We start from the raw sequence: 21,054 nt of genomic DNA, 5'->3' as shown, positions 1-21,054 counted from the left end.
CAGAGCAGGGTGGTGGCTGCGCCTCCGAAGCAGCCACAGGGAACTGACCAGGGACCTTATCTCGGGGCAGGTTTTGACTTAGAGGCAGTTCTTCATGGTTACATCATCGTAGCTGTGATGTGGAGAACGGCCAGCGGCTTCCTTCGAGATGGGCTGGCACCTGGGCTCTGGTGACCACCCCCGAGGAGCACGAGCCAGTCTGCGTGACTGCTGGGCCCCCACCCAGCACCAGGGCTCCCCTGCCTGTCCCCGGGCCTGCGCAGGGATGCAGGGCAGCCTCCGAGGCCTGGACTTGCCCCAGATACACAGTGACAGTGGCAGCAGGGGGCTTGGGTCCCCTGCCCAGGACCTTCCCTCCTGTTCCAGAGGGAGCCCCTCTGCGGCCCTCGGTGTGTTTCAGTTTAAGTAAACCTGGCTGGCTCCTCCTGTCCTTTGCCCCATCTCTGTCTGGGGGATCTCAAGGGGATGGACTAGCAAAGGTGACTCATCGAACAACGGGGCCTGGGTGCGAGTGGACAAGGACCCGCTTGGCGGAGGAAGCCTCAGAGGCTGGGGGAAGCCGCTGCTCGTAGGAGGGGCTCCCCAGCCTCAGCCCAGGCTTGAGTGATGACACCCCTCCCCCAGTGCTGAGAAGTGGGAGGGGGCCCCGGGGGCCCTAGAGAGCAGCCGGGAGAGCGTGTTGTCATCTGGGATCTTGGGCCTGTTTGCAAGGCAGCAAACCGTAGGCACCCTGGAGGGGGCTTCCCGAAAGGCCGAGTGTGCATCAGGCGCGTGTTCCCGGCTCCCCGAGGAGACTGTTCGCAGTTGCCAAAATGAAGCCCAAGCCACCGTGCCCGGATGCCCCGAAAAGGTGAGGTTCCTTGGGGAAAGGGGACGTGAAAGGAGGAACGGAGAGAGAGGCACCACTGCCTACCAAGCAGTCGGAAAGTTGAGACGCGGCGTCAGCCACCTGGCCTCCTCTTCAAAGTCCCACAGGTCTCATTTCAGATGTCACATGTTGGCCACTGTAGACGCTCAAAAATAGTTTGTGATCATAGTGAGGGCAGCGAAGCAGGCCGGAGCTTTCCAACATTCTCTGCCTCGGCAGGTGCTTGCCAAGCGCACCTGGCCCCGGGCCCGCTGCTGTCCCTGCCGGGGGGAGGGAAGGACCTGACTTTGGTCCTCCATGCGGGTGGGCGCTGACGCGCCATCAGCAGCTCCAGCGTCAGGAGGAAGGCAGGCGCTCGCCGCCCCGCGCCCTGTTTCCCTAGAGCACAAGGAAGGCGAGGGCAGGGGCTTTGTGTGTGTGGCAGCTCTTTTCTTCTTCAGAATAAACTGCGAGTGTCCAAAGACAGTTTCGGAACAAGCTGCAAGAATACACACACACACACACACACACACACACAATGGTTTTCTATTAAGGGAAAGCCAGTGTGATTGTGTCTCTTAAGAAGTGCGGCAACCTGGATGTGGCTGAACCACGGAGACGGAAATCCGAGGGGAGAGACGTGCAGATGGTCCGCCCGGTGAGTCCTCCAGGTAAGAAGCTCACGAAGGTCTTTGCGTCTAGAAATCCACTCCGCGGAAATAGCGAGAAATGTAGAACGAAGCTGATGCGCGAGACGCAGAGAGCGTGAGTTCATTGTGTTTCTACCTGTAGTAGTAAAAGTAAAATAAACATGGTTAAGAGAAATGTATAATTTAAAGGTTTAAATATATGGATAATAAGTGTTTATCCATATATAAGTGTTTTCCAATAACTGGAAAACACTGGGTATTTTGGGAAAATGTTAAGTGAAAACAGGAGTCTCTGTATATAATTTTTCATAATCTCACTTTCCTGTCAAGTGGCCAAACCGATCAGCCTGGCCATCTCTAAGAGGTAGGTGTATTAGTTCCCTATTGCCACACAACACCCAACCACAGGCACCGGTGTGGTGAACAGTGATAAGCGTTTATTCCTTGCTCAAGTGTCTGAGTTTTGACTGAGGCTGGGGCTAAACTTGGCTGGGCTGCAGATTGCAGGCCAGGTTCAAGTTCATTCCAAACGTCTGTCATTCATTTGGAACCAGCAGCTCTGCAGGAGGTAACTGTTCCCTGGAATCCAGTTCAGCTACTTTGTGATCTTCGCTGTTGCCCAACTGTGGGGAAGCGTGGAATCTGTAACTAACTGTTACAATGTTTCAAAGGAAACAATCTGACAAGTACTAAATGGGGACTAAACAACTTATTTGGTGGGTGGGGGTGGGGTTCCTCTTAAGAAACTCAAAATTATTTCAGATGGAGCCCGAACATCACCTTCCATGGTTAGATCTCTCTCTCCCCCGCTCCCTCATTGCACTGCAGCACAGACTTGTCTGTATTTTATTTTTATGCCGCACCAAACATTGTCTGTCTCTGCCCACCACCAGGTGTGAGGGCGGATCTTCATTTTACTCAGCTGGGCTTTGTCAGAACCCCTGGGACGATGCAGTTTGAAGATGGAAGAGGCTTTGCGTGGTACTGATGGGGACTTCCACACACACCTGGGTCTGAAGGACAGCCCAGCAGGGCGACCACCCACCAGGAGGAATCCATTTTGACCCCTGTGGTCCTGACCAGGGGCTGCTGACAAGTCACAGTTTTGAAGGTGATTATTTATTCTGTCTTTACCCTTGGGCCGCTGTTCTTCTAACTAGTATTGAAGGCCCATCTTTTAAAATTAATGACCCAGTATGAAAGTTCAGAACACCTAGAATTGATCTGTCCGTGTACTTTCCTCTCTGAAATGTAAAATAAGGTTGCGTTTATGTGCGCGGTCCCCGGGCACCGAGGAGCACCGCCGCCCCGCCTGTGCTGGGAAGCACCTTGCGTGCCCTGCCCGAGACCTCCAGCTGTAGTGGGCTCCTGTTAAACTTCTGTGAGAGCAAAACGCGTGAATGGCTTTTTCTTCAAACAGGTACTTTTTGTTGTTTCACACAAAGAACACATTCTTGAAACAGGACGCGTTCTTTTAAACAAATTAGTCAGTCTCACAAAGAACAAAAACAGGGCGGGGGGGCAGGGTTCGAGGAGAGGCCTCCGCCCTGCACACACGCAGAACACCAAAATTAGGTCACACATGTTTCTCTCTGACTTGTCTGAATGTTGCCTCGACTGCCTTTCCCAAGAGGCCTGACGCTATCGCCGTAAGTTTGTCTCCTTTCGTTGAGCATCTCTCCCTTCTCTGTCCTATTTGCAAAGGCTGCTGGGAGCAGTGGTGTATCAGGGCCGTGGATGCTGCAGGTGCCGGGAGTGAGGTCCTGGCCGGGGACCGGGGACACACACCGTTTTTACCTGCAATCAAACCGCCGAAACCCCTGCTGTGAACCACCATGCAGAAAGTCCAACTCATCGGGGTGAGCGTAGCTGATGGCCCACGTGGCTGATCAGTTGTTCTGTAACTCACAGCCCTCCGTGTCCCCGTGTCTCCTCCCTCCCAGCCCCCCATCACTAACATGCAGCCTTGGGGGGGGGCAGCAGCCCCACCGTGGCCCCCGGATTCCCAGAGCCCGTGAACACGTCTCTGTGGCTGTGATGAAGTAGAGGGGCCCGCGATGGGAAGATGATCAGGGTTCTCGGAGGAGTGGGGTACGCGGGGAGGGCTTTGAGGGTGGAGGAAGGGCGTTCTAGAAGCTGGAAAAGACGAAAGGACAGACCCTCCCGGTGCCTGCAGAAGTTTGCAGCCCCGTGGACCCAGGGGAGACTTCCAACCCCGCACTGTGACGAGGCGGAAGGGGAGCCACGTGCCAGGTGTGTCCTGGTGGTTCCACGCCGTTGCCAGGCTAACAGCAGGAGACACAAAGGGACTCGTGAAACCCCCGCTGAGACGCCCTCCGTGTCTCGGCATTACCGTGAAAATGGAACCCGAATGCCGCCCCGCGGCGTGTGGGCCCTGCGGGACACTCCCTGCCCTTCTCCAGCATCTGCTGCGGGCAGTGGAGTGAGTCAGAACGTCGGGGCGTGGGTCCTGCTGCTGCGCTGACTGCCTGCGCGACCTTAGACCCTTGGGCCTCCCGGTGCCTCAGTTTCCTCACTGTGTTTGCGAGGCCCAAGGAGCTCTGCAGTGCCCGCACTGCTCCAGGCGCACGGGGCTTGGTGGGAGCTGGCCGGGTGCCAGAGTTTCCACACGCCAGGGGCACGCAGTGGACGCCAGGGGCACGCAGCGGACACCAGGCAAACACCTGCTGAAGGGACAGGGCGGGGGGTGGGACACAGAATGGCACTCCGGCCACCTCCATGGGGCACAGGCCGGCACTGCTCTCTCTGGTTTGCAGAAGTGAACGGGCTTCAGAGGAGCACCACCGAAACTCAGACGAACAGAGAGATGACAGGACATTTCGGGAGCCACATTTTGGCCACGAGATGCATGTAAACGCCAACACCAAAGGGCTTATTCACTGGGAAGAAGTGAATGCGACTTTCACTGTGACAAAAGCCGTCCCCTCCTGAGAGCATCTCCTCCGATCAGCAGTGAACGGGATCCAAACCGGCACCGGAAACCGGTCGGGCCCACGGCAGGTGCACGCGGTGAGTGTCCACGCGAGTCTCTAACCTGGATCTATCTCATCTTCTTGACTGTCCTTTTCCACAATACGTGGCCTTCTAACCTTAGAATGGTGCCCGGGCTGGGGGTTTCCACGGCAGAGCAGACTCCCGCCGGCCCTCACGCACCTCTGTTCATGGTGTTATTTACCTCTGGGCCTGGGGTCTGCTCGGAAAATACCCGGTCGGCCAAAAAGTTTGCGTAGTTTCTTTCATGCGACGGCTCTGGCTTGGTTGCCTTTAACTTCGTTGGAAACAATCTTGTTAGGTTGTGTTATGACAGCTGTCATTTCAGCGTGCATTAAAAAAAAAACTTATCAAAACTGGGGAGTTGGCAGTCATTTGTGCCCTGACTGGGAATCAAACTTGCAACCTTGGTATATCGGGATGACACTGTAACCCACTGAGCTGCCCAGCCAGGATTAAAATCTATATTTAAATTTTTTTTCACGTTCCAGTTTTTTTTCAGTAATGCATAGAAAGAAACATCTCACTCAAGTTTGTCGAGGTATGATTTACATGCAGGAAAGTGTACCCTTTTCGAGGGTGCTGTTCTGCGGGTTCGACAAACATACACACTCGTGTCATAACCACCATAACAAGGTACAGATTCCCACACATCCCCCGAGTCCCCCTGCGCCTCTCCGTGGATGTCCCTCGCTGTCTCCAGTCACTGCCAACAACTGACCGTTCGGCCTCTTCCGTTCCGCCTCTCCCGGGAGGTCGTATAAATGCAACGTTCTGTGTGCAGCCCCTCGGGTGTGGCTTCCTCGACTGGAGTGCGGACATGTGGCTGTGTGTCCTTTCCCACACGGTGCTGGGTGCTGTTCCACTGTCCGAATGCACTGCCATCCACTTGTCCACTCGCCTGCTGGAGGACATTTGTTTTATTTCCAGGTTTAGATGGTTATTAATGAAGCTATTATAACCATTCACATACTTTTTTTGTGTGTGAACGTAATTTTGTCTCTCTTGGATAAATATTGGGTTGGCAGAAACGTTTCATTTTTCCTGTAAAATAAAAGACACATTTTTCAGTTTCACCGATAGTTTTATGGATTTGGATATTTTGAGTATGTCTATCTCCCCCATGGTAGAACGTTGATTGTTCTCAATTAATCTCTCAACTTCATCGTTGTCGACTTCGACTGGTCTGTCCAACCCTGGAGCACCGTCCAGCGAGGAATCTCCAGCAGGAAACTTCGCAAACCACTTTGACATGTTCGATCAGTCACAGCACCTTCTCCACACACTGCGCAAGTGTCTTTTTTTTTTTTGCATTTCAGTTGCATTTTTTTACTTTTCCTGAAACAATAAAGCATAATATGTTGAAACTGTTGCCTATCTTCTTCCATCTTCAATATTAAAATTGCTACACAAAAATTCAACAATTTTGATGTTTTTTTAAAAATGCACGCTGACATGACAGCTGTCACAACACAGTCTGACAAAATTGCTCCGAGTGAAGTCAAAGACAGTTTGGCGCCACTAGAACCACCTTACAGGAAAACAAACAAAGAAACTTTTCGGCCAACCCAACAGTTTGTTGTCCTTGGATAAGTACCCAGAAGTGGAATTGCTGAATTGTGTGTAAGCTCTGTTTTTAAAAAAAAAGATTTTATTTATTTATTTTCAGAGAGAGGAGAAGGGAGAGGAAAAGAAAGAGAGAGAAACATCACTGTGTGGTTGCCTCTCACACGCCCCCCCCACGGGGGACCTGGCCTACAACCCAGGCACGTGCCCTACTGGGAATTGAACTGGCGAGTCTTTGGTTAACAGGCCAGTACTCCATCCACTGAGCCACACCAGCCAGGGCTATAAGCTGTATTTTAATTTTTGGAGGATTCTCCACACTCTTTCCGCAGTGGCCACAAGCCCACCCGTGGTGCACAGCCTTCCCTTCGTGCACACCCTTGGCCCCACCTCGTTTCTTACTGAAACATACTAATGAGTATGGAGTGACATGTCCCTAATGACTGATGATATCGAATATTTTTACAGAGGCTTGATTACCAACCATACAGCTGCTTTTGTGACATTTATTCCTACATTATATTCTGTATCTATATATCTCTATGTAATTTTAGTTACTAGAACTTATAACCATTTGCCGCTGCTATAAAAATATATAATTGATTTTTATCTATTAACCTTGAATCCTATGTATGACCTTGCAAAATTCACTTCTTAGTTCAAACAGTTGTTTGATTCCTGTGATTTCTATGTAGACTGTTGTCCTATAAAACAAAGACACTTTTGCTTCCTTCCTGTTACACCTATTTTTTTTCCTTGCCTCGTGTCAACGGTTACGAACGCTGCACAAGAAGCACTGAAGCTGGGCACCCTTGTCTCACCGCCAATGTTGGGGGAAGAGTCGGTACTTTACCACTGAGCCTGTTAGCCATGCATTTTTAGAGATGCTCTCTACCAAATTGAGGAATTCCTCTCATCTTAATTTTCTGAGAGTTTTTATCGTGAATGGGTGTTGAATTTTAAATGCTTCTCTTTTGCATCTATTGGGATGATCACAGAGTTTTCTTCCCTCTTTGGTCTATTAATATGGTGAATAACTGATTGGTTTTCAAACGTTAAATCCATCTTGCATTCTTAAAATGAATTCAACTTGATTAACCCGACTTGCTGGATTCAATTTGCTAATATTTTACGAAAGATACTTGTTTTTATGTTCATGTGGATATTGCTCTGTACGTTTTTGATAATACTCATTTCAGTGTTGTAATCAGTTTCATGCCGACCTCAAATGAGAGGAGACATGTTCCCTCTTCTATTCTCTGAACAAAAATTGTGCAAGATTAGTGTTATTTCTTCCTTAAGTGGTTGATAAATTTGACCACTGAAACCATCTGGGCCTGGAATTATCTTTGTGGGAAATTTGTGGAATAAAATTCAATTTCTTTAATAGTAAAGCGCTATTCAGATTTTAAAATTTCAGCTTGCTTCAGTTCTGAAGTTGAATTTTTCTAAGAATGTGTGCCTTTCGCCAACAATGTCGGATTGGTTGGTGTAAAATGGTCCATGCTACCTCCCTTTATTCTGTTAATATCTGTGCTGATACATTCTTTTAAAATGAATCCTCTGTATTTTCCTTGGTCCATCTGGTTGGTATACTGCGGGATGTATGTCATCTTTACTGGGATCAACGCTGTCTCTCTCTGTATGGCTTCTCAAAGTGGAATACTAAACACAGCTGAAGACAAGGGGCCCATCATTGAAAGCCACAGAAATACTGTGGCATGCAAATTTTTAAGGAAAATTTTAGGGAAATTAGGTAAAGTTTTATTGAAACGACTTTAAAAACACTTAAACTTTATAAGATGCAGAGCTCTTTTATTTCTTTAGATAATTGGTAGGATGTCTCGGAAGCTTCCCACTTGAGGATTTAGGGCTGCACTCACACCCCTTTGCCACTTTTTTCACTGTTCTCTGCTTCGGAAAAAAATGAGAGCTGAGTCAAAGGCAAGTTCTTCACTCTACATCTGCAAAAGCCCGCAGACCAGGAGACGGAATGGTTTCACAAACCAGGTGGGAACGTAAAATAGGCCCAGTAATTTCAAGGGATTGGAGGGCTCGACTCTCGAGAGCGAGTGCGTCTCGAAGGTCTTGCTTCAGTCTAGACGCTGTATCTTAACTTCGGATCACTTTTAAAACTGCGCCCCTCCCGTGCAGAGTCCAGTGCGACTCCGGGAGCGGGCAAGTGCAAGCTAGCATTTACCGAGCAGTGGTAAGTGCTGGAGGGGTGTGAAGAGTCGTATCTCACAGCGGACAAACGTTACGCAGAAAGTCACCCAGGCGAGCGCCTGACCACCTCCCGGACCACAAGCGCGGAGACCAGAACCGAAACGGAGCCTCTTGATGCGCGTGCGCACCTGCGAGGCTCCGAGTCGATGAGTCCTCAAGGCCCCGCCCACACCCTCTGGCACTTCCCATTGGTAGTTGGCCGGCGCGTGTAAGTGACGTCTCCAAGACTGCCGCCCGGAAGTGCGTCCTGGGCGACGGCGGCCGCAAGGCGGGTGAGCGAGAGTGGGGCGTGCGCGCTGCCGGGAGGGGGCGCTGGGAGGGGGCGCTGGGAGCGGGCCCGGGAACAGCCCGCGGGTCTTGCGCAGAGCCAGCCCTCTGGACAGACAGGCGAGGGTAGCGACGGACTCGTCCGCCCTGGGGACCGGAACCCGACAGAGCGTACCGGGCGTCCACAGACACCCTCCGCCCCGCGCGCAGCTGGGCCCCTGCGGTGGCGCGGAGCCTCTCCGTTCGCCACCTGGCGTGGTTGACGCCGCTTCGGGCACGGTCCCCGCGGATTGTCCGAGGAGAGGCGGAGCCGAGCGTTGTCCTACGGTGGGCTGGGACGGTCCCTGGTCGCCGCCCCCGACACCTGCTTTCCACCGACAGGAGCCGTTCTCCGGCAGTTCCCGCTGCAGCAGCCGCGGGAGGCCACCTGGCGAGGGAAAAGCTGCGCTGCTGGCGAGGCGCGGGCGGGGTGGGGACGGGGAACTAACTGCACGACCGGCGGTACACTCAACCTGGTTCACAAGTCCTGGGAAGCCCCCTGGGCCAGAGATGTCAGTGGGGTGAGGAGCGAGGCTGACGTGCCCTGGCTGACCCCTGGGAGAAGAACTGTTCCTGGCAGGGCGAGTCACTGAGCCGGCGGCCGCCTTCGAAGGGTCTGGTGACGGTGAGCGGACCTCTGGGAGCCCAGGCCCTGCACCGGGAGACGTAGCCCTCCGACCGGCCCCTACTCTTTCCCTACGAACACGTTCCTGGGCAATACAGAAAATCCCGTAGCGCCCCTTTCTTTCCTGCCACTTTTAAACCCAGTCTCTGTGTGCCCACGCCTGTGTCACAGATGCTGAGGTGCCTGCGCCGCTGGTGGCCGATCAGTGCCAGTACTGGACTGCGCCTGCCGGAGCGACGATACCTGTTCACCATGAAGCTGCAGTCCCTGGAGTTCCAGTCCCTGTTCACGGAAGGGCTGAAGGCCCTCACCGGTGAGACTCCGCTGCCTTCTGCTTGAGAAGCCTGGGTACCTGTGGCAGGAGATGGGTCACTCATTTCAACCACATGGGGGCATGTTGTTTAAGAAAGAGGCCTGCCCTGCTATGGGCAATCCAGAGCTATAGCCAAATTACAGGAAGAGGCAGAAAGTGACCAGTTAAAAGCGTGCCGTTCTCGGTGTGCTAAGTGCTTCCATCCAGTATTGGGCCACTACCTTAGGGAGCAGGCACGAGGTTCCCTGGGCAGGAGGGTGAGGGTGTGAAAGGCGCCAGCAGTGTTCAGACAGGAACACCTGCGAAGCTGGGCTCTGACTCACACACCGCCCGTCCCTTCCGTGGGACCAGGTGCCCTCTAGAACTTGAAGGCCAGGAGAGACCTGCGTCACCTGGCCAGGGTGTGTGCAGACCTTACTGGGAAGGTGTCAGGAAGCAGCCCCATCCACTCCCCAGCCTGTGCTCCTTCCATTGTCCTCAGGGTCGCTGCTCCTCTTGCTGGAGCAGCCACCCCGCTGCCTGTGGAAGCCAGCGGCGTTTTGGTGGCATCTTCAGCAGCATGTTAGGTATTCATGTGTGAACACGTGACTTATGCTGTGCTATGCAGCCCTGTCCTCCACCAGACCCGCCGGGGGAGCTTTGGAAGCACCCGGCGCTGGGTCCCACCCGATCTCCTGAACTGGAAGCTCTGGGGAAGGGGGGCGGCTAGAGAGTTTGAAGGAAGCTGCTCCGTTACTCCCAACGCAGAGAAGACCTGCCCCTAGAGCCGCTCTCCTGTTCTTGAGTCAGATGACTTCAGGTCGGTGTACAATGGTGCCGCTCTCACAGTTCCGGAGTGTCCTGTCCGCCCACACAGGCACATGCGGATGCCTCCTGCGCGGTATGACAGTGTTGGTACCGTGAGTTTTATGGCTTTTACGAGTCCCCATGAGCTTACTGGGCAACTCTGACCTCATAGCTGGAGAGCGGTGAGGCCGGTCCGAGGGCCTTGATGCTGGTTAACTGCGCGTTCAGCGGCCACCACCCATCCTGTGAGAGCAGGTTCGCGTGGAAAGGAAACATGTCTACTTTTTGCATTCCTAAAGTTTTTTAGATTCTGTTTAGTTGGGAGGTGGTACAGGCATTCCCAGGTCAGGGCCCCGAAGGTGCACGACCCACTGGGAGTTCTTGGCCCCACGCAGGAAGGAATTCCCACATGAGGTGGCACAGAGTTTAAAGGGGAAGAGTTTACATTAGTGAGGCAGTGAGACGGAGGACCCGCTGCTGCTTCTGCTGAGGCTCATTCATCGGCGGGGTGGCATTCAGTTGTGGGGCAGGATGTTCAGGACTTTCCAAGACCAGGGTGCAGATTTCTTGGGAGAGCTGTGGCCGTTTCCTGACCTTTTATGGGCTCTCCCGTGCCAATCGGGGTGGCTCAGGTGTGTGGATTGCCTGCTAATGAGGCTCGGGGGTGAGTTAGGTGAGGTTAGGCACCTTACTGGATGCAGCTGGTCTCCGCAGGTTCTAAGCCAGGTGTGTCCGTCCAGCCTGGCTTAGAACATTCACAAGTGTGTGAACGTGGTCCAACACAAAATTGTGAATTTACCTCAAACATTAGGAGAGTTTTTTCTGTGATGATGTGTCGCAGTGTATTTAACATGTTACCCCAGACAACTCCTTCCAGAGCGGCGCAGCGATGCCGAGATTCTGGTGGCGTGGGGGGTCTTCCTACTCCGTTTCTGTAGCCGTCCTCAGTTGCCCTTGTTCTGCCACATACCCCCGTCTCAAAGAAGGGAAATATTTTTTTTTAATTTTTTCCAATAAAGCCCCGTTTCCATTAAGCTGGGGTACCGCAGTTCAGCTCCTGTGTGAGCCAAGCTCTCGGGAAGGAATGACAGGTCCTGCCTGAGCGGGGGTGGGGGAGGACACAGGTAGTTCTGGTGTTGGCTGGTCCTGCAGCTTAAACTCCCTGAACCCCCCCCACACCGACCAGGGGCTTCCCCGTGTGGCTCAGGTGGGCTCCCGTGGAGGCCTTTGCATCCCTCCTGCAGGCTCGGCCGGAGCCCCAGGGGAGACTCCTGTAGGGACCATTGCTGGCTCTCAGGGGCTGGACAGCCACGCCCCCTGTCCTGCTTCACAGAAACACGTTGAAATGAAAGTGTCTCTCTCATCAGAATTATTTGCCAAGGAAAACCACGAGTTGCGGATAGCAGGCGGCGCCGTGCGGGACCTGCTGAGTGGGGTGAAGCCGCAGGACATCGACTTCGCCACCACCGCCACGCCCGAGCAGATGAAGGGGCTGTTCCAGGCGGCCGGTGTCCGCATGGTCAACAACAAGGGGGAGAAGCACGGGACCATCACGGCCAGGGTGAGCGGGCATCCGCAGTCGCCGCGCGGCCTCTGCAGGGCACAGCAGCTTGCACCCCTGTTTCTAGTTAAAGCAGCAGCGAGGAACAGAAGCGGCATTGCTGGCCAGCTCATCCTCGCAGGCCTGCGTGTTCCCCATGGGCTTCCTGAGACGCCTGTGTGTGCAGGTGCTCGTTTCTGTCAATTTCCCGTTGTTTTGTCAGACCGTATCTCTCCCTGGACCTTCAGCTGGGAGGGGGCGGGCTGTGACCTCTGCCACACCCACCGCAGCGGCGTCTCGGGGCGTCACCCCAGTGCTGGGTGAAGTCAGCGTTGGGGTGACCGCCTTTCTGGTGCGCCTCGCAGTGGACAGCGTTTCTTGGATCACACTTTCTGTGAGTGTGTGTCCGCAGCTCATCCGGGGCTGTCGCGGTCCCCTTGGAGAACCCCAGCAGGCGTGTCTCAGTTCCTGGGTCAGGCCCTCCCCGACAGTCCAGGCCTGCCATCGGCCTGCCACCAGCGCTCCTGGGGCCCCTGCGCGGCTCCCGGAGCACCCTCTCTGCCCACCACCTGTCAGACGTGGGGTCCCTCCCCTCACTTGGGGCTGAGCACTGACTGTTGGCCATGGAGGCGAAGTGGGGCCCCGCCTCTCCTGGCCCCGTGGTGGCTGCCCTGGCTCAGCCCAGCCAGGCTCTGCTGCCCGAGACCTGATGGCCGGCCCTCTGGGAGCTTCCCGGCCAAGTGCTGCTGCTGTGTCTGATTTCAGGACGGTGTGCCTTGCTTTGCATCCATTTCTAGTTGTCTGTCTGGGGTGCTCAGTGGCCGCGCCTCCTGACTCCGCCCCTTTTGAAACGTCTTCTCGCTGGAAATTCCGTGATGGCTGTTGGCTGTGCACCATGCACGACAGGGGTGGACCCGGTTCCACCTTCTGTCCCCTCTCTCTGACACTCTCATCCCTTTCCTTCCTGTGGGGTCACCTTAACCTGCTCACCCCGGCGTCCTGCTCCTTCCGCACGCTCCGCTCTCTTGCAAAGCGTGCGGCGTCCTGCCAGCAGTGTTGGGAAAGGCCCCCCTCACTTCCTTCCCCCAGGACACCAGTTGGAGTTCCCTGGACAGTTTTCTGGCCTGTTGCTGTCTCTCCCCGGCTTCCTGAAAGGGGCCCTTCCTGGGCTCCACTCGTGTCCGGGCTGCAGTGTCCGTGCAGCAGGTGCCCGGCGAGCTCCACTGTCGTGTGTGGGCAGTGCCCGCCCGCAGGCTGGGGGTCCGGCGTCGCTGCTGTGGGCCTCGTCATTGGGAGAGGTCCCAGAGCCCCCCAGGGGCCCGGGTTAGCACAGGTTTGCATGGTGAAGACCGCGTGGGGGACAGGCTGGGGTCGGGCATGTTGTTTATCCGTCTTGTTGTGGCCGTGGTGCTCACACCCACCACCCTCCGCAGCTGCCACTCCAAGCTGCCCCCGTTTTCAGGTGGTTCCTACCCGGGTGAGCGGACGCTCTGGGCATCTGTTTTCTGAAAGGACTGCCTTCGCGTTCCCTGCCCCGTCCGCCCGCAGAGGGAACGGTGCCCCAGGTCCCCGAGTTCTGGGACTCGGTGGTGTGGCCCCGCCAGTCTCCAGGGAAGCACGTGCAGGAGATGGACAGGAATTCTGGAGCAGACTTCCGGGCTGGCCCCTGGCTTTCAGGCCCCCGACTCCTGCTGGGCCTGGGAGGCCCTGCGCCCTTGCCCTCCTCGTGCGAGTGTGTGCTGCCTGTCGGGCGTACCGTCCCTTACACTTGTCCCTCTCTCCACCGTTGATGCTCATGTGTGCACCTGTGTGCACAGCCCTGCACGTCACGGCTCAGCATGCGCCTCCCCTCGGGGCCGCACCACTTCTCATGGCTGCAGGCAGGGCCCCCCCCCCCCCCCCCCCCCCCCGCCCCACAGTGTATGGTCGGTAAACCAAGCCCTAGGCCTTGCACGCTGACGCTGGGTCTGCGGAGCTGTGTTGCAAACAGGAGCTTGAATGGAAAGGGAAGAGTCAGACAGGCGCCATCGAAGGGCTCCTCCAACGAGGGCTGGTTTGTAGGTCAGACTCCCCCTCTTCAGCTGGGAAGGGTTTACGATTTTTAAACAAGCTGCTTGGCTCCGTCTCTGAGCACTGGGGTGCCCTCCTGTTCGAGGCCTGTGCGCACTCGCTGACTTGAACCGGGAGGTGGGAAGTCCTGTCAGGACTCGTGTGTCTTCCCTGTCCACCCAGGGACACCAAAAACTCACGTTTGAAAACATTTAATTCCAGCTTCACAGTGAGAATTTTGAGATCACCACCCTGCGGATCGACGTCGTCACGGATGGAAGACACGCTGAGGTGGAGTTCACAACCGACTGGCAGAAGGACGCCGAGCGCAGGGACCTCACCGTCAACTCCATGTTTCTGGGTGAGGCCGGCGACGAGTGGGTCCGCGCGAGCGCCGTCCTCCGGGAGGGCCGTGTGCGGGAGGTGGCCGCCCAGTGGGAACAGGCGTGTCTGGTCCAGGACTGAAGCGTCACTGTATGTACTTGACGCTTCAGGGAAGCCCTTCACATTTCAGACTTCGGGTTAGAAAAGAGGCAAAACATCCAATATCGTAACCCACACTGTGACGGTCACAGGGAAACGGTGAGGTGACGGATTCGCCTCCTGCGGTGGGGACCACCAGCTCACCACGTTATGAACAGGCAGGCTCTGACGCACCCGCTGCTCTCTGCTGTGTTTCTGGGCTCTCGGCGGAGCTCGCGGGTGGGTGGCGCCCCCGGCAGGTGGGAGGCTCAGAGATGCTGAGGGCTGCAGCTCAGGCCGAAGGAGGCCAGGCCTGTGCCCCCGGTCCGGAGCCCCTGGGGGTCCCTGTCCCTCTCCCTGAAGCGTCAGACTCCCAGGGCCTGGTTGTCCTCAGCCATCCTCCCGGAGGTCAGCTCGCAGTCTGTACGGCCTTCTGTAACCAGAACAGAAATGGACGTGCTCTCCCTCCAAGACCCTGCTTTGTGGAGATCGAGCAGCCTGGCTGGTACCGTGTTGGCTGGCGTCGGCTGACCCCCCAGAATGCGCCGAGCGCTGTCGCAGGCCCAGCCCGTGCCGGACTCTCCCTGCCACCCCTACGGAGCAGGTGCTGCGTCCCCCGTGCTGCACAGCTCAGAGCCGTGCAGCCAGCCCATGGCCCCGTCAGGATGCCCGGCCCAGGGGCCCCTCCCACCTGCTCGCTGCCCCTGCCGGCTCCGCCCGGTGCACATTCACTCACCGTGTTTGTGGAAGAAGGATGTTCAGAGCAGGACATGTGCTCACCAGTGCGATCCTCGCTGATCTCAGCCAGTTTTTGTTCAGGCTTTTCTCCAACAACTGGACGAAGCTTTCCTGGTTCTGACACTTCTGGTTAGAGTGTTTCTCTTATTTTTGCTAAATATCCTATGTTTTTCCTCCAACTTTTGATCCTTTTTGAAAAAGACCGAATACCTCCATACTCACCAGAGAGGGTTGAGTCTCTTTGTGAAGAAAAATAAGACAGAGAGGCGCCCCATCTGTCACTTTTTAATCAGATTTTTGTTTTTATTTGCCTCTGCGGATTTTTTCTTTTCTTTTCTTGCTTATTCTGGAGCCTTTCCAGTTTTCCATGCACACCAGAATGCCGCGTGGACCGAAACAGCCAGGGGACGGTGCCTGTGACCCCCCCCACCTCGTCCAGCCTGCTCGTCTCCTGCGACCACCAGTCTGCTCGTTCTGTGAGCTCGGTTTTGTGTTTCTCCTCAGCGTCCACCTCGAGTGAGGTCGCACGGTCTTGTCCTTCACTGTCCGACTGGCCGGGCTGAGCCGGTGCCTCGGGGTCACGCCCCCCACGAGCGGCAGGAGTTTGTCCTCCTCCACAGCCGAGTCGGACCCCAGTGCAGGCGGGCGCCGTGTCACTGTCCAGTTCCTATTAGCTAACGGTCACTTTTCTCTCCTCTCCCCACAAACAGGCTTTGACGGCACGTTGTATGACTACTTTAATGGTTATGAAGATTTAAAAAACAAGAAAGTGAGATTTGTGGGACATGCTAAGAAGAGGATACAAGAAGATTACCTTAGAATTTTAAGATATTTTCGGTAAGAATTTTTGACAATTAGTGATTCCATTCCTACAGTTACTACCAGACCACAGTTCTGTGGGGTGCAGTTCTCAGCAGGCCGGTGTGCGAGGCGGTGGCCCCCCAAGTGTCTGTCTGCAGGGAGGCTGCGGGGTCCCCCACCCACAGCCTCGCTTTCCCCAGTCCCAGTTTTCTGTGTTCACCCGCACCAGGAAAGTTACATGGAAAATTCCAGAAATGATTCATGGGCTTTAAATTGTGTGCCAGCTCTGCCTGGCCTGACAGCACGGCGAGCCGAGCTGCTCCGTCCCCGTGAGACAGGACTGGTGCCCTCCCCAGTGTCTCTGCTGCAGACGGCCCCGCCCCGTAGTCGCTCTGTGGGGTCTTGGTTACCTCGTTGTGCCTGACCCGTGAATCCGCCTCTGTCGGGGGGCGAGGGTGAAAGAAGCGCGGCAGGTCAGCAGTACCCGAGGTGGCGGGAACCTGCTGGGGGTTAGGTGTGTCCCCGAAGATGAGCGGGGCTGCTCTGTGAGGTATCACGTAGTAACTTCTTATTCTCATTCCCAAAACACGCCCACATTCATCCCGCTGTGTTGTGATCTTTACAGCCTTCGGCTTTAAGTCATTTTGGAGCGTCCATTGCTTTGGTGGAGCGTTCCCTGGGCCGACCGTTCTTTACACAGCTGCGTGGGCGCCCGCAGGCCCGCCCTGTGCGAGGTGCCCAAACACAGAGGGGGGAATGGGGGGCCCATGGTTGCGTCTGGGTTCGTGGGAACCCTCCTGCGTGAGCTTGGTGAGGGGAAGTGGGTTTGGATGGTGGCGTGGGTGCCGCTGCCTTAACCTCTACCTGCAACGACCTTTTCAGAAACTTTGCTAATGGCTGCTTTGTGTCTAGTAGTAGTAATTTTGGATGACTCCCAAAACACTCCCTAACATCTTATCTTTTGTCAGTAGTATTCCTCCACACTTGAGTATTTGCCAAGTCTCCTTTTAGAAATAATAGAAATAGACTGAGACTTGCCAGTTAGCCCTTTAATTCAGATGTTAATGAACTGAACACCTGCACTTGAAGGCTTTGACCCTGAGGTCCCCTGAAGCTCAGTGTCAGCGATACTGTGTCCTGTCTGAGACGCCCCGCGAGCCCCGGGGAGGCGGCCGGGCAGCACGCAGTCTCGGTGGGGCGCCTTGCAGGGTGCCCCTCCTCATGGGTCCCTGTGGCACCACCTCGGCCTGCGTTTGAGGGCCACTCCCAGCGCCGGCCTGTGACGGGAGGTGGCAGTGAGGCGGGAGGGAGGCCTAGTCCTTGCCAGCTCCCAGCAGGAGCTTGCATTTCGCCGGCTGGTGTTTTCTCACTGGGAAAGGAGAGAAGGTGGGGAATGGACTGTGTGCTCTGCAGGGTCCCTGCTGGTCCTGACCAGTTGCTGTGTGTCGTTGAGTAGGTATGCGCAGCGCCGTTAGCTTGAAAAGGCGACTTTGCTGGTGGGTGTGCCGGCACGGGCGCCGCACTGGGCGGATTTTGTTTCGTAGGTTTTACGGGAGAATTGTGGACACGCCCGATGCCCACGACCCCGAGACTCTGGAAGCAATTGCAGAAAACGCCAAAGGCCTGGCCGGGGTGTCGGGGGAGAGGATCTGGGTGGAGCTGAAGAAGATTCTCGTCGGGAGCCACGTGAACCACCTGATCCACCTCATCTACGACCTGGACGTGGCTCCCCACATCGGTGAGGCCTGGGGGCGGCCTGCCTGCTTCCCCGGGACTGGGACACGTGTGGTTTAAAACTGCACCAGGGAAGTGTGTTTAGAGTGGTGTAAGGTTTCTCAAAGGAGACATGAGACATTTTAGAGTGAACTCTGAGGCCAGGGTAGAACCGTTTGTCACAGGTGGGGACAACTCAGTGCAGGCTAGTGGCACAGAGTGGCCTCCGAGCGGCTCGGGAGCAAAGGTAGGGTCCCGAACTGAAACATGGAGCGACGATGCCAGCGAGTCTGTGCAGGGCTGGGAGCGGCGGTGGGTGAGGGGGACTGGAGCGCGTAGGGGGGGCGACAGGTGCAGGCGCCGTCTGGGGACCGTCACAGCCGGTGAGCAGGGAACAGAGGGGTGTCTGGTGCACCCCACGCTGGGAAACTCGGTACATTTCAGACGGACTCGCTGGAGGGGGCGGGCGACCACTGGTGTCCAGCAGAGAGTGGGCGGGAGCCCTCGGTTGGATTGTGGCCCCCGGTGTGACCACCTCTCCCCGCCCTGCTGCTGGCGCTGGCTCATGGACACCAACACTTCAGGACGCCCCTCAGTTTGCAGGGTGAGGGGCGGGGGGCCCTGTGGGACGGGGGAGCACCAGGTCGGGTGGATGCTGACCCCTCATGAGGGGTGTCTCTGCAGAGCAGACCCGTGGTTGGCTTAGCATCTGGGGGTTTCTCGTTAAATTCATTTCCTGTGAAAATGGTGAAACACGCCTTTGTCCCCACTACAGGCTTACCTGCCAATACAAGTTTAGAAGAATTTGACAAAGTCAGTAAAAATGTGGAAGGTTTTTCACCCAAGCCAATGACACTCTTGGCCTCGTTATTCAAAGCACAGGATGATGTTACAAAGTTGGATTTGAGGTTAAAGATTTCGAAAGAAGAGAAAAACCTTGGCTTGTTTATCGTCAAGTATAGGACAGATTTAGTTAAAGCGACAGACAGCTCAGAGCCCCTGAAGCCCTACCAAGACTTCCTCATAGACGTAAGTATGTGCCCGGCGTGGGCAGAACTAGCTCCTCCACACTAACAGCAAAGCCCGTTTTTTAACACCGAGACCCCCCTGTAGTCTGTGGGTGTCACTCACTTTAAGTGGGAGTGTCCCCTCACACATTTAGGACGTCCCTGTGGGGTAGGCCACAGCAGGCTCTCGCAGGAGCGCTGACACTCTGATGTGGCCTCAGTGCAGGGAGCCCGACGCCGCCACCCGCGTGTCCGAGCTGCTGAAGTACCAGGGCCAGCACGCCCTCCTGCGGGAGCTGCAGCGCTGGTCCGTGCCCCCGTTCCCCGTGAGCGGCCATGACCTCCGGCGGGCGGGCGTCTCCTCCGGAAAGGAGATCGGGGCGCTGCTGCAGCAGCTGCGAGACCAGTGGAAGAAGAGTGGCTACCGGATGGAGAAGGAGGAGCTGCTGAGCTTCGTAAAGAGGCCCTGAGCCCGCGGGCCGCCGGGCGACTGGGTGAGGCCCTTCCCTCTGCTCCCCTCGGTGAGGTCTGAGAGACACGCGCATAGGAGGGAAGATGGCCAAGGGCTCCTCGGGAGAAGGCAGAATTGCACGCTCGTGAGCGCGCCCCACCCCGGGCCTGCACCGGGCCGGCTGCCTCCAGCCCCGACTCTGCACTGAGCCCTCTTGGTCCGTGGACGGTTCTCACCCAGAGGTGTGGCCGGTCCGGCCTGGCTCAGCCTGTCTTGGCTTCAGGTTCTCTCGCACAGGGCTCTGCTGAGATCGGCGCGTTGAGGAAGTTTCCCGGTTGTTGGGATTGAAATAACCAGGTTATTTTACGACTGTCTACGATAAGTGTCGGTTCTTATCTGAATTGCAGAATAAACTTGAACGTAGCTCCCGGATATGCACAAAATGTCCTCTAGAACACACGGCCCGCCGTGCCCCAGGCACCGGGACGTGCGGGTCGGTGTGTGGTCGAACGCCCGGTTGGGAGGACGTGGCCTCCGTTCCGGTCTCCGTGAGCAGGCCTGTGCTTTTGCCCCTGAGGGTCCGAGCCCCCCATGTTGCCCGTGGGAAGTGGGCGGACCGCTGCGAGCACTGCATTTCCACTGCTGGGCTCCGACACCCTGTAGCTACCTCTCGGGTCTGGGCAGTGCGCTCCGCCCCAGGAGACTCAGTGCTTCCGGCAGAGCCCAGCGGAGGGGGCGGGTGAAGGCCCTCAAGGTCACCCTGGTTTCCTCCAGAGAGAGCGTCTCAAAGCCACTGGCACAGGTCAGCAGTGTACTGGACACAGAAACACAGACCCCGGCCCCGCCCCGGATGCTACTTTCCTGGGCGGGGGCTGCTGGGAGGTCTGGGAGTCGTGTGCGCTGTGGTTTAGGACGGTGCGTCACACAGGTTTGCGTGTGAGTTTTATCTGTGTTCTATTCGTGCTGTGGACTCAGATGTGTCCCACCCTCCCCGCCAGCGCCGCCTCGGGGTGCGGCTGCGCTCTTCCTCTAGAGGACATTGGGTCCCCATGCAGCAGCTAGTGCCAGGGGCAGGCACCCGGCGGTCACAGTCCTCAGGGACGGTGACAGCCGTGGCGTCCAGGGTGAGGCGGGTGCCTGCCGAAGGCCCTACAGCCTTCCCGGGGCTGCGCCCGCAGCTAGTGAGTGGCCAGCAGGCGGCTCTGCCTGTCGGGAGGCCCTGACCCCAACGTTACTGTCGCACCTGTGTTGTCTGCGCGAGCACGTGGTGTACGGCACTGCAACAGAGAACGTGGTTAACTTGGCTCTGTCCTTACATTTTGCTTTTTTTCTTCAACCGACGCTGAACAGAACAGCCTAAGACCATCGCCGTGGGACGCCCTGGGCTCCCACTGCGCCTGCACCCCAGTGGCTGGGGACGGCGCGTGCACGCCCAGCGAATGCACAACGTGCGGGGTCTCTTACCATCAGACACTGAAGAAAACGAGAACCGTAGTTTGGGGCTCAAACTGCATGTTTTAACTCTAATATTTTCGAAGTTTACAAGTCAGTATATCACAGAAATTAACAGCTGAAAGAATAAAACCCTTCGGGCTTTAACTGCTACCGCTGCCTGGCCGCTCTCGGGAAGAAGCACCCGCTCTCGGGAAGAAGCACGCGCTCGCGTGTGCCGCTGGCTGTGGACCCTGCGCCTGGGGCAGGGAGTGGACGCGCCGCCCCCGCACGCTGCCCCACTGCTCGTTCCACACTGGTGCGGGAAGCGGTGTCCTCCTGGTCACGTGCTGCCCAACGTCACAGTCCACGGGGCACGGACTCCAAGCTACTGAGTGAGTGCCCCTGAGCACCGAGTGGCCGAGACTGTGTTGTGTCCTCTTTCACGGCGGTTCAGTCTTAAGTCTTCACAACCATCGGGGAAGAGGCTGCCCCTCCCCCACGTGCCCTTTGACCCGGGTCTGCAGCAGC

At 56.3% G+C, this 21,054-nt stretch overlaps 1 protein-coding gene and 1 long non-coding RNA gene across 6 annotated transcripts; both read left to right on the top strand.

Annotated features, from left to right (window-relative positions):
- Window positions 1-2,766: 2,766 nt before the first annotated feature.
- Window positions 2,767-7,816, top strand: LOC128628017 (uncharacterized). The gene is made up of 3 exons (XR_008392329.1): window positions 2,767-2,917; window positions 3,202-3,356; window positions 4,275-7,816. It is a non-coding gene; the product is annotated as an uncharacterized LOC128628017 (long non-coding RNA).
- Window positions 7,817-8,519: 703 nt separating this feature from the next.
- Window positions 8,520-20,584, top strand: TRNT1 (tRNA nucleotidyl transferase 1). Of its 5 annotated transcripts, XM_053669206.1 has the most exons (9): window positions 8,602-9,232; window positions 9,404-9,545; window positions 11,699-11,892; window positions 14,143-14,281; window positions 15,831-15,957; window positions 17,466-17,659; window positions 18,410-18,663; window positions 18,863-19,135; window positions 20,443-20,584. In XM_053669206.1, exons 2-8 carry the CDS (start codon window positions 9,404-9,406, stop codon window positions 19,109-19,111), a joined length of 1,299 nt encoding a protein of 432 aa, XP_053525181.1. In that variant the 5' UTR covers window positions 8,602-9,232; the 3' UTR covers window positions 19,112-19,135; window positions 20,443-20,584. The 5 variants fall into 5 exon arrangements, with proteins under 5 accessions (XP_036984304.2, XP_053525181.1, XP_036984305.2 ...); XM_037128409.2 differs by lacking the exons at window positions 8,602-9,232; window positions 20,443-20,584 and adding an exon at window positions 8,520-8,573 and having other exon boundaries at window positions 18,863-19,524; XM_037128410.2 differs by lacking the exon at window positions 20,443-20,584 and having other exon boundaries at window positions 8,602-8,895; window positions 18,863-19,524.
- The last annotated feature ends 470 nt before the right edge of the window (window positions 20,585-21,054 follow it).

This window comes from Artibeus jamaicensis, unplaced genomic scaffold (genome assembly GCF_021234435.1).
Source record: "Artibeus jamaicensis isolate MK-2021 breed Jamaican fruit bat unplaced genomic scaffold, CSHL_Jam_final contig_519, whole genome shotgun sequence".
NCBI classification, from domain to species: domain Eukaryota; kingdom Metazoa; phylum Chordata; class Mammalia; order Chiroptera; family Phyllostomidae; genus Artibeus; species Artibeus jamaicensis.
The sequence above is the reverse complement of the archived record's forward strand: the minus strand, read 5'-3'. Positions and strand labels throughout refer to the sequence as shown.

What these genes read in the sequence shown, in the direction of transcription:
- TRNT1 (XM_053669206.1), top strand. Translation starts at nt 9,404, where the DNA reads ATGCTGAGGTGCCTGCGCCGCTGGTGGCCGATCAGTGCCAGTACTGGA. An exon ending in AGAATTTTAAGATATTTTCG is followed by an intron (nt 15,958 to 17,465) that starts GTAAGAATTTTT and finishes TTTGTTTCGTAG; the next exon opens with GTTTTACGGGAGAATTGTGG. An exon ending in ACCAAGACTTCCTCATAGAC is followed by an intron (nt 18,664 to 18,862) that starts GTAAGTATGTGC and finishes ATGTGGCCTCAG; the next exon opens with TGCAGGGAGCCCGACGCCGC.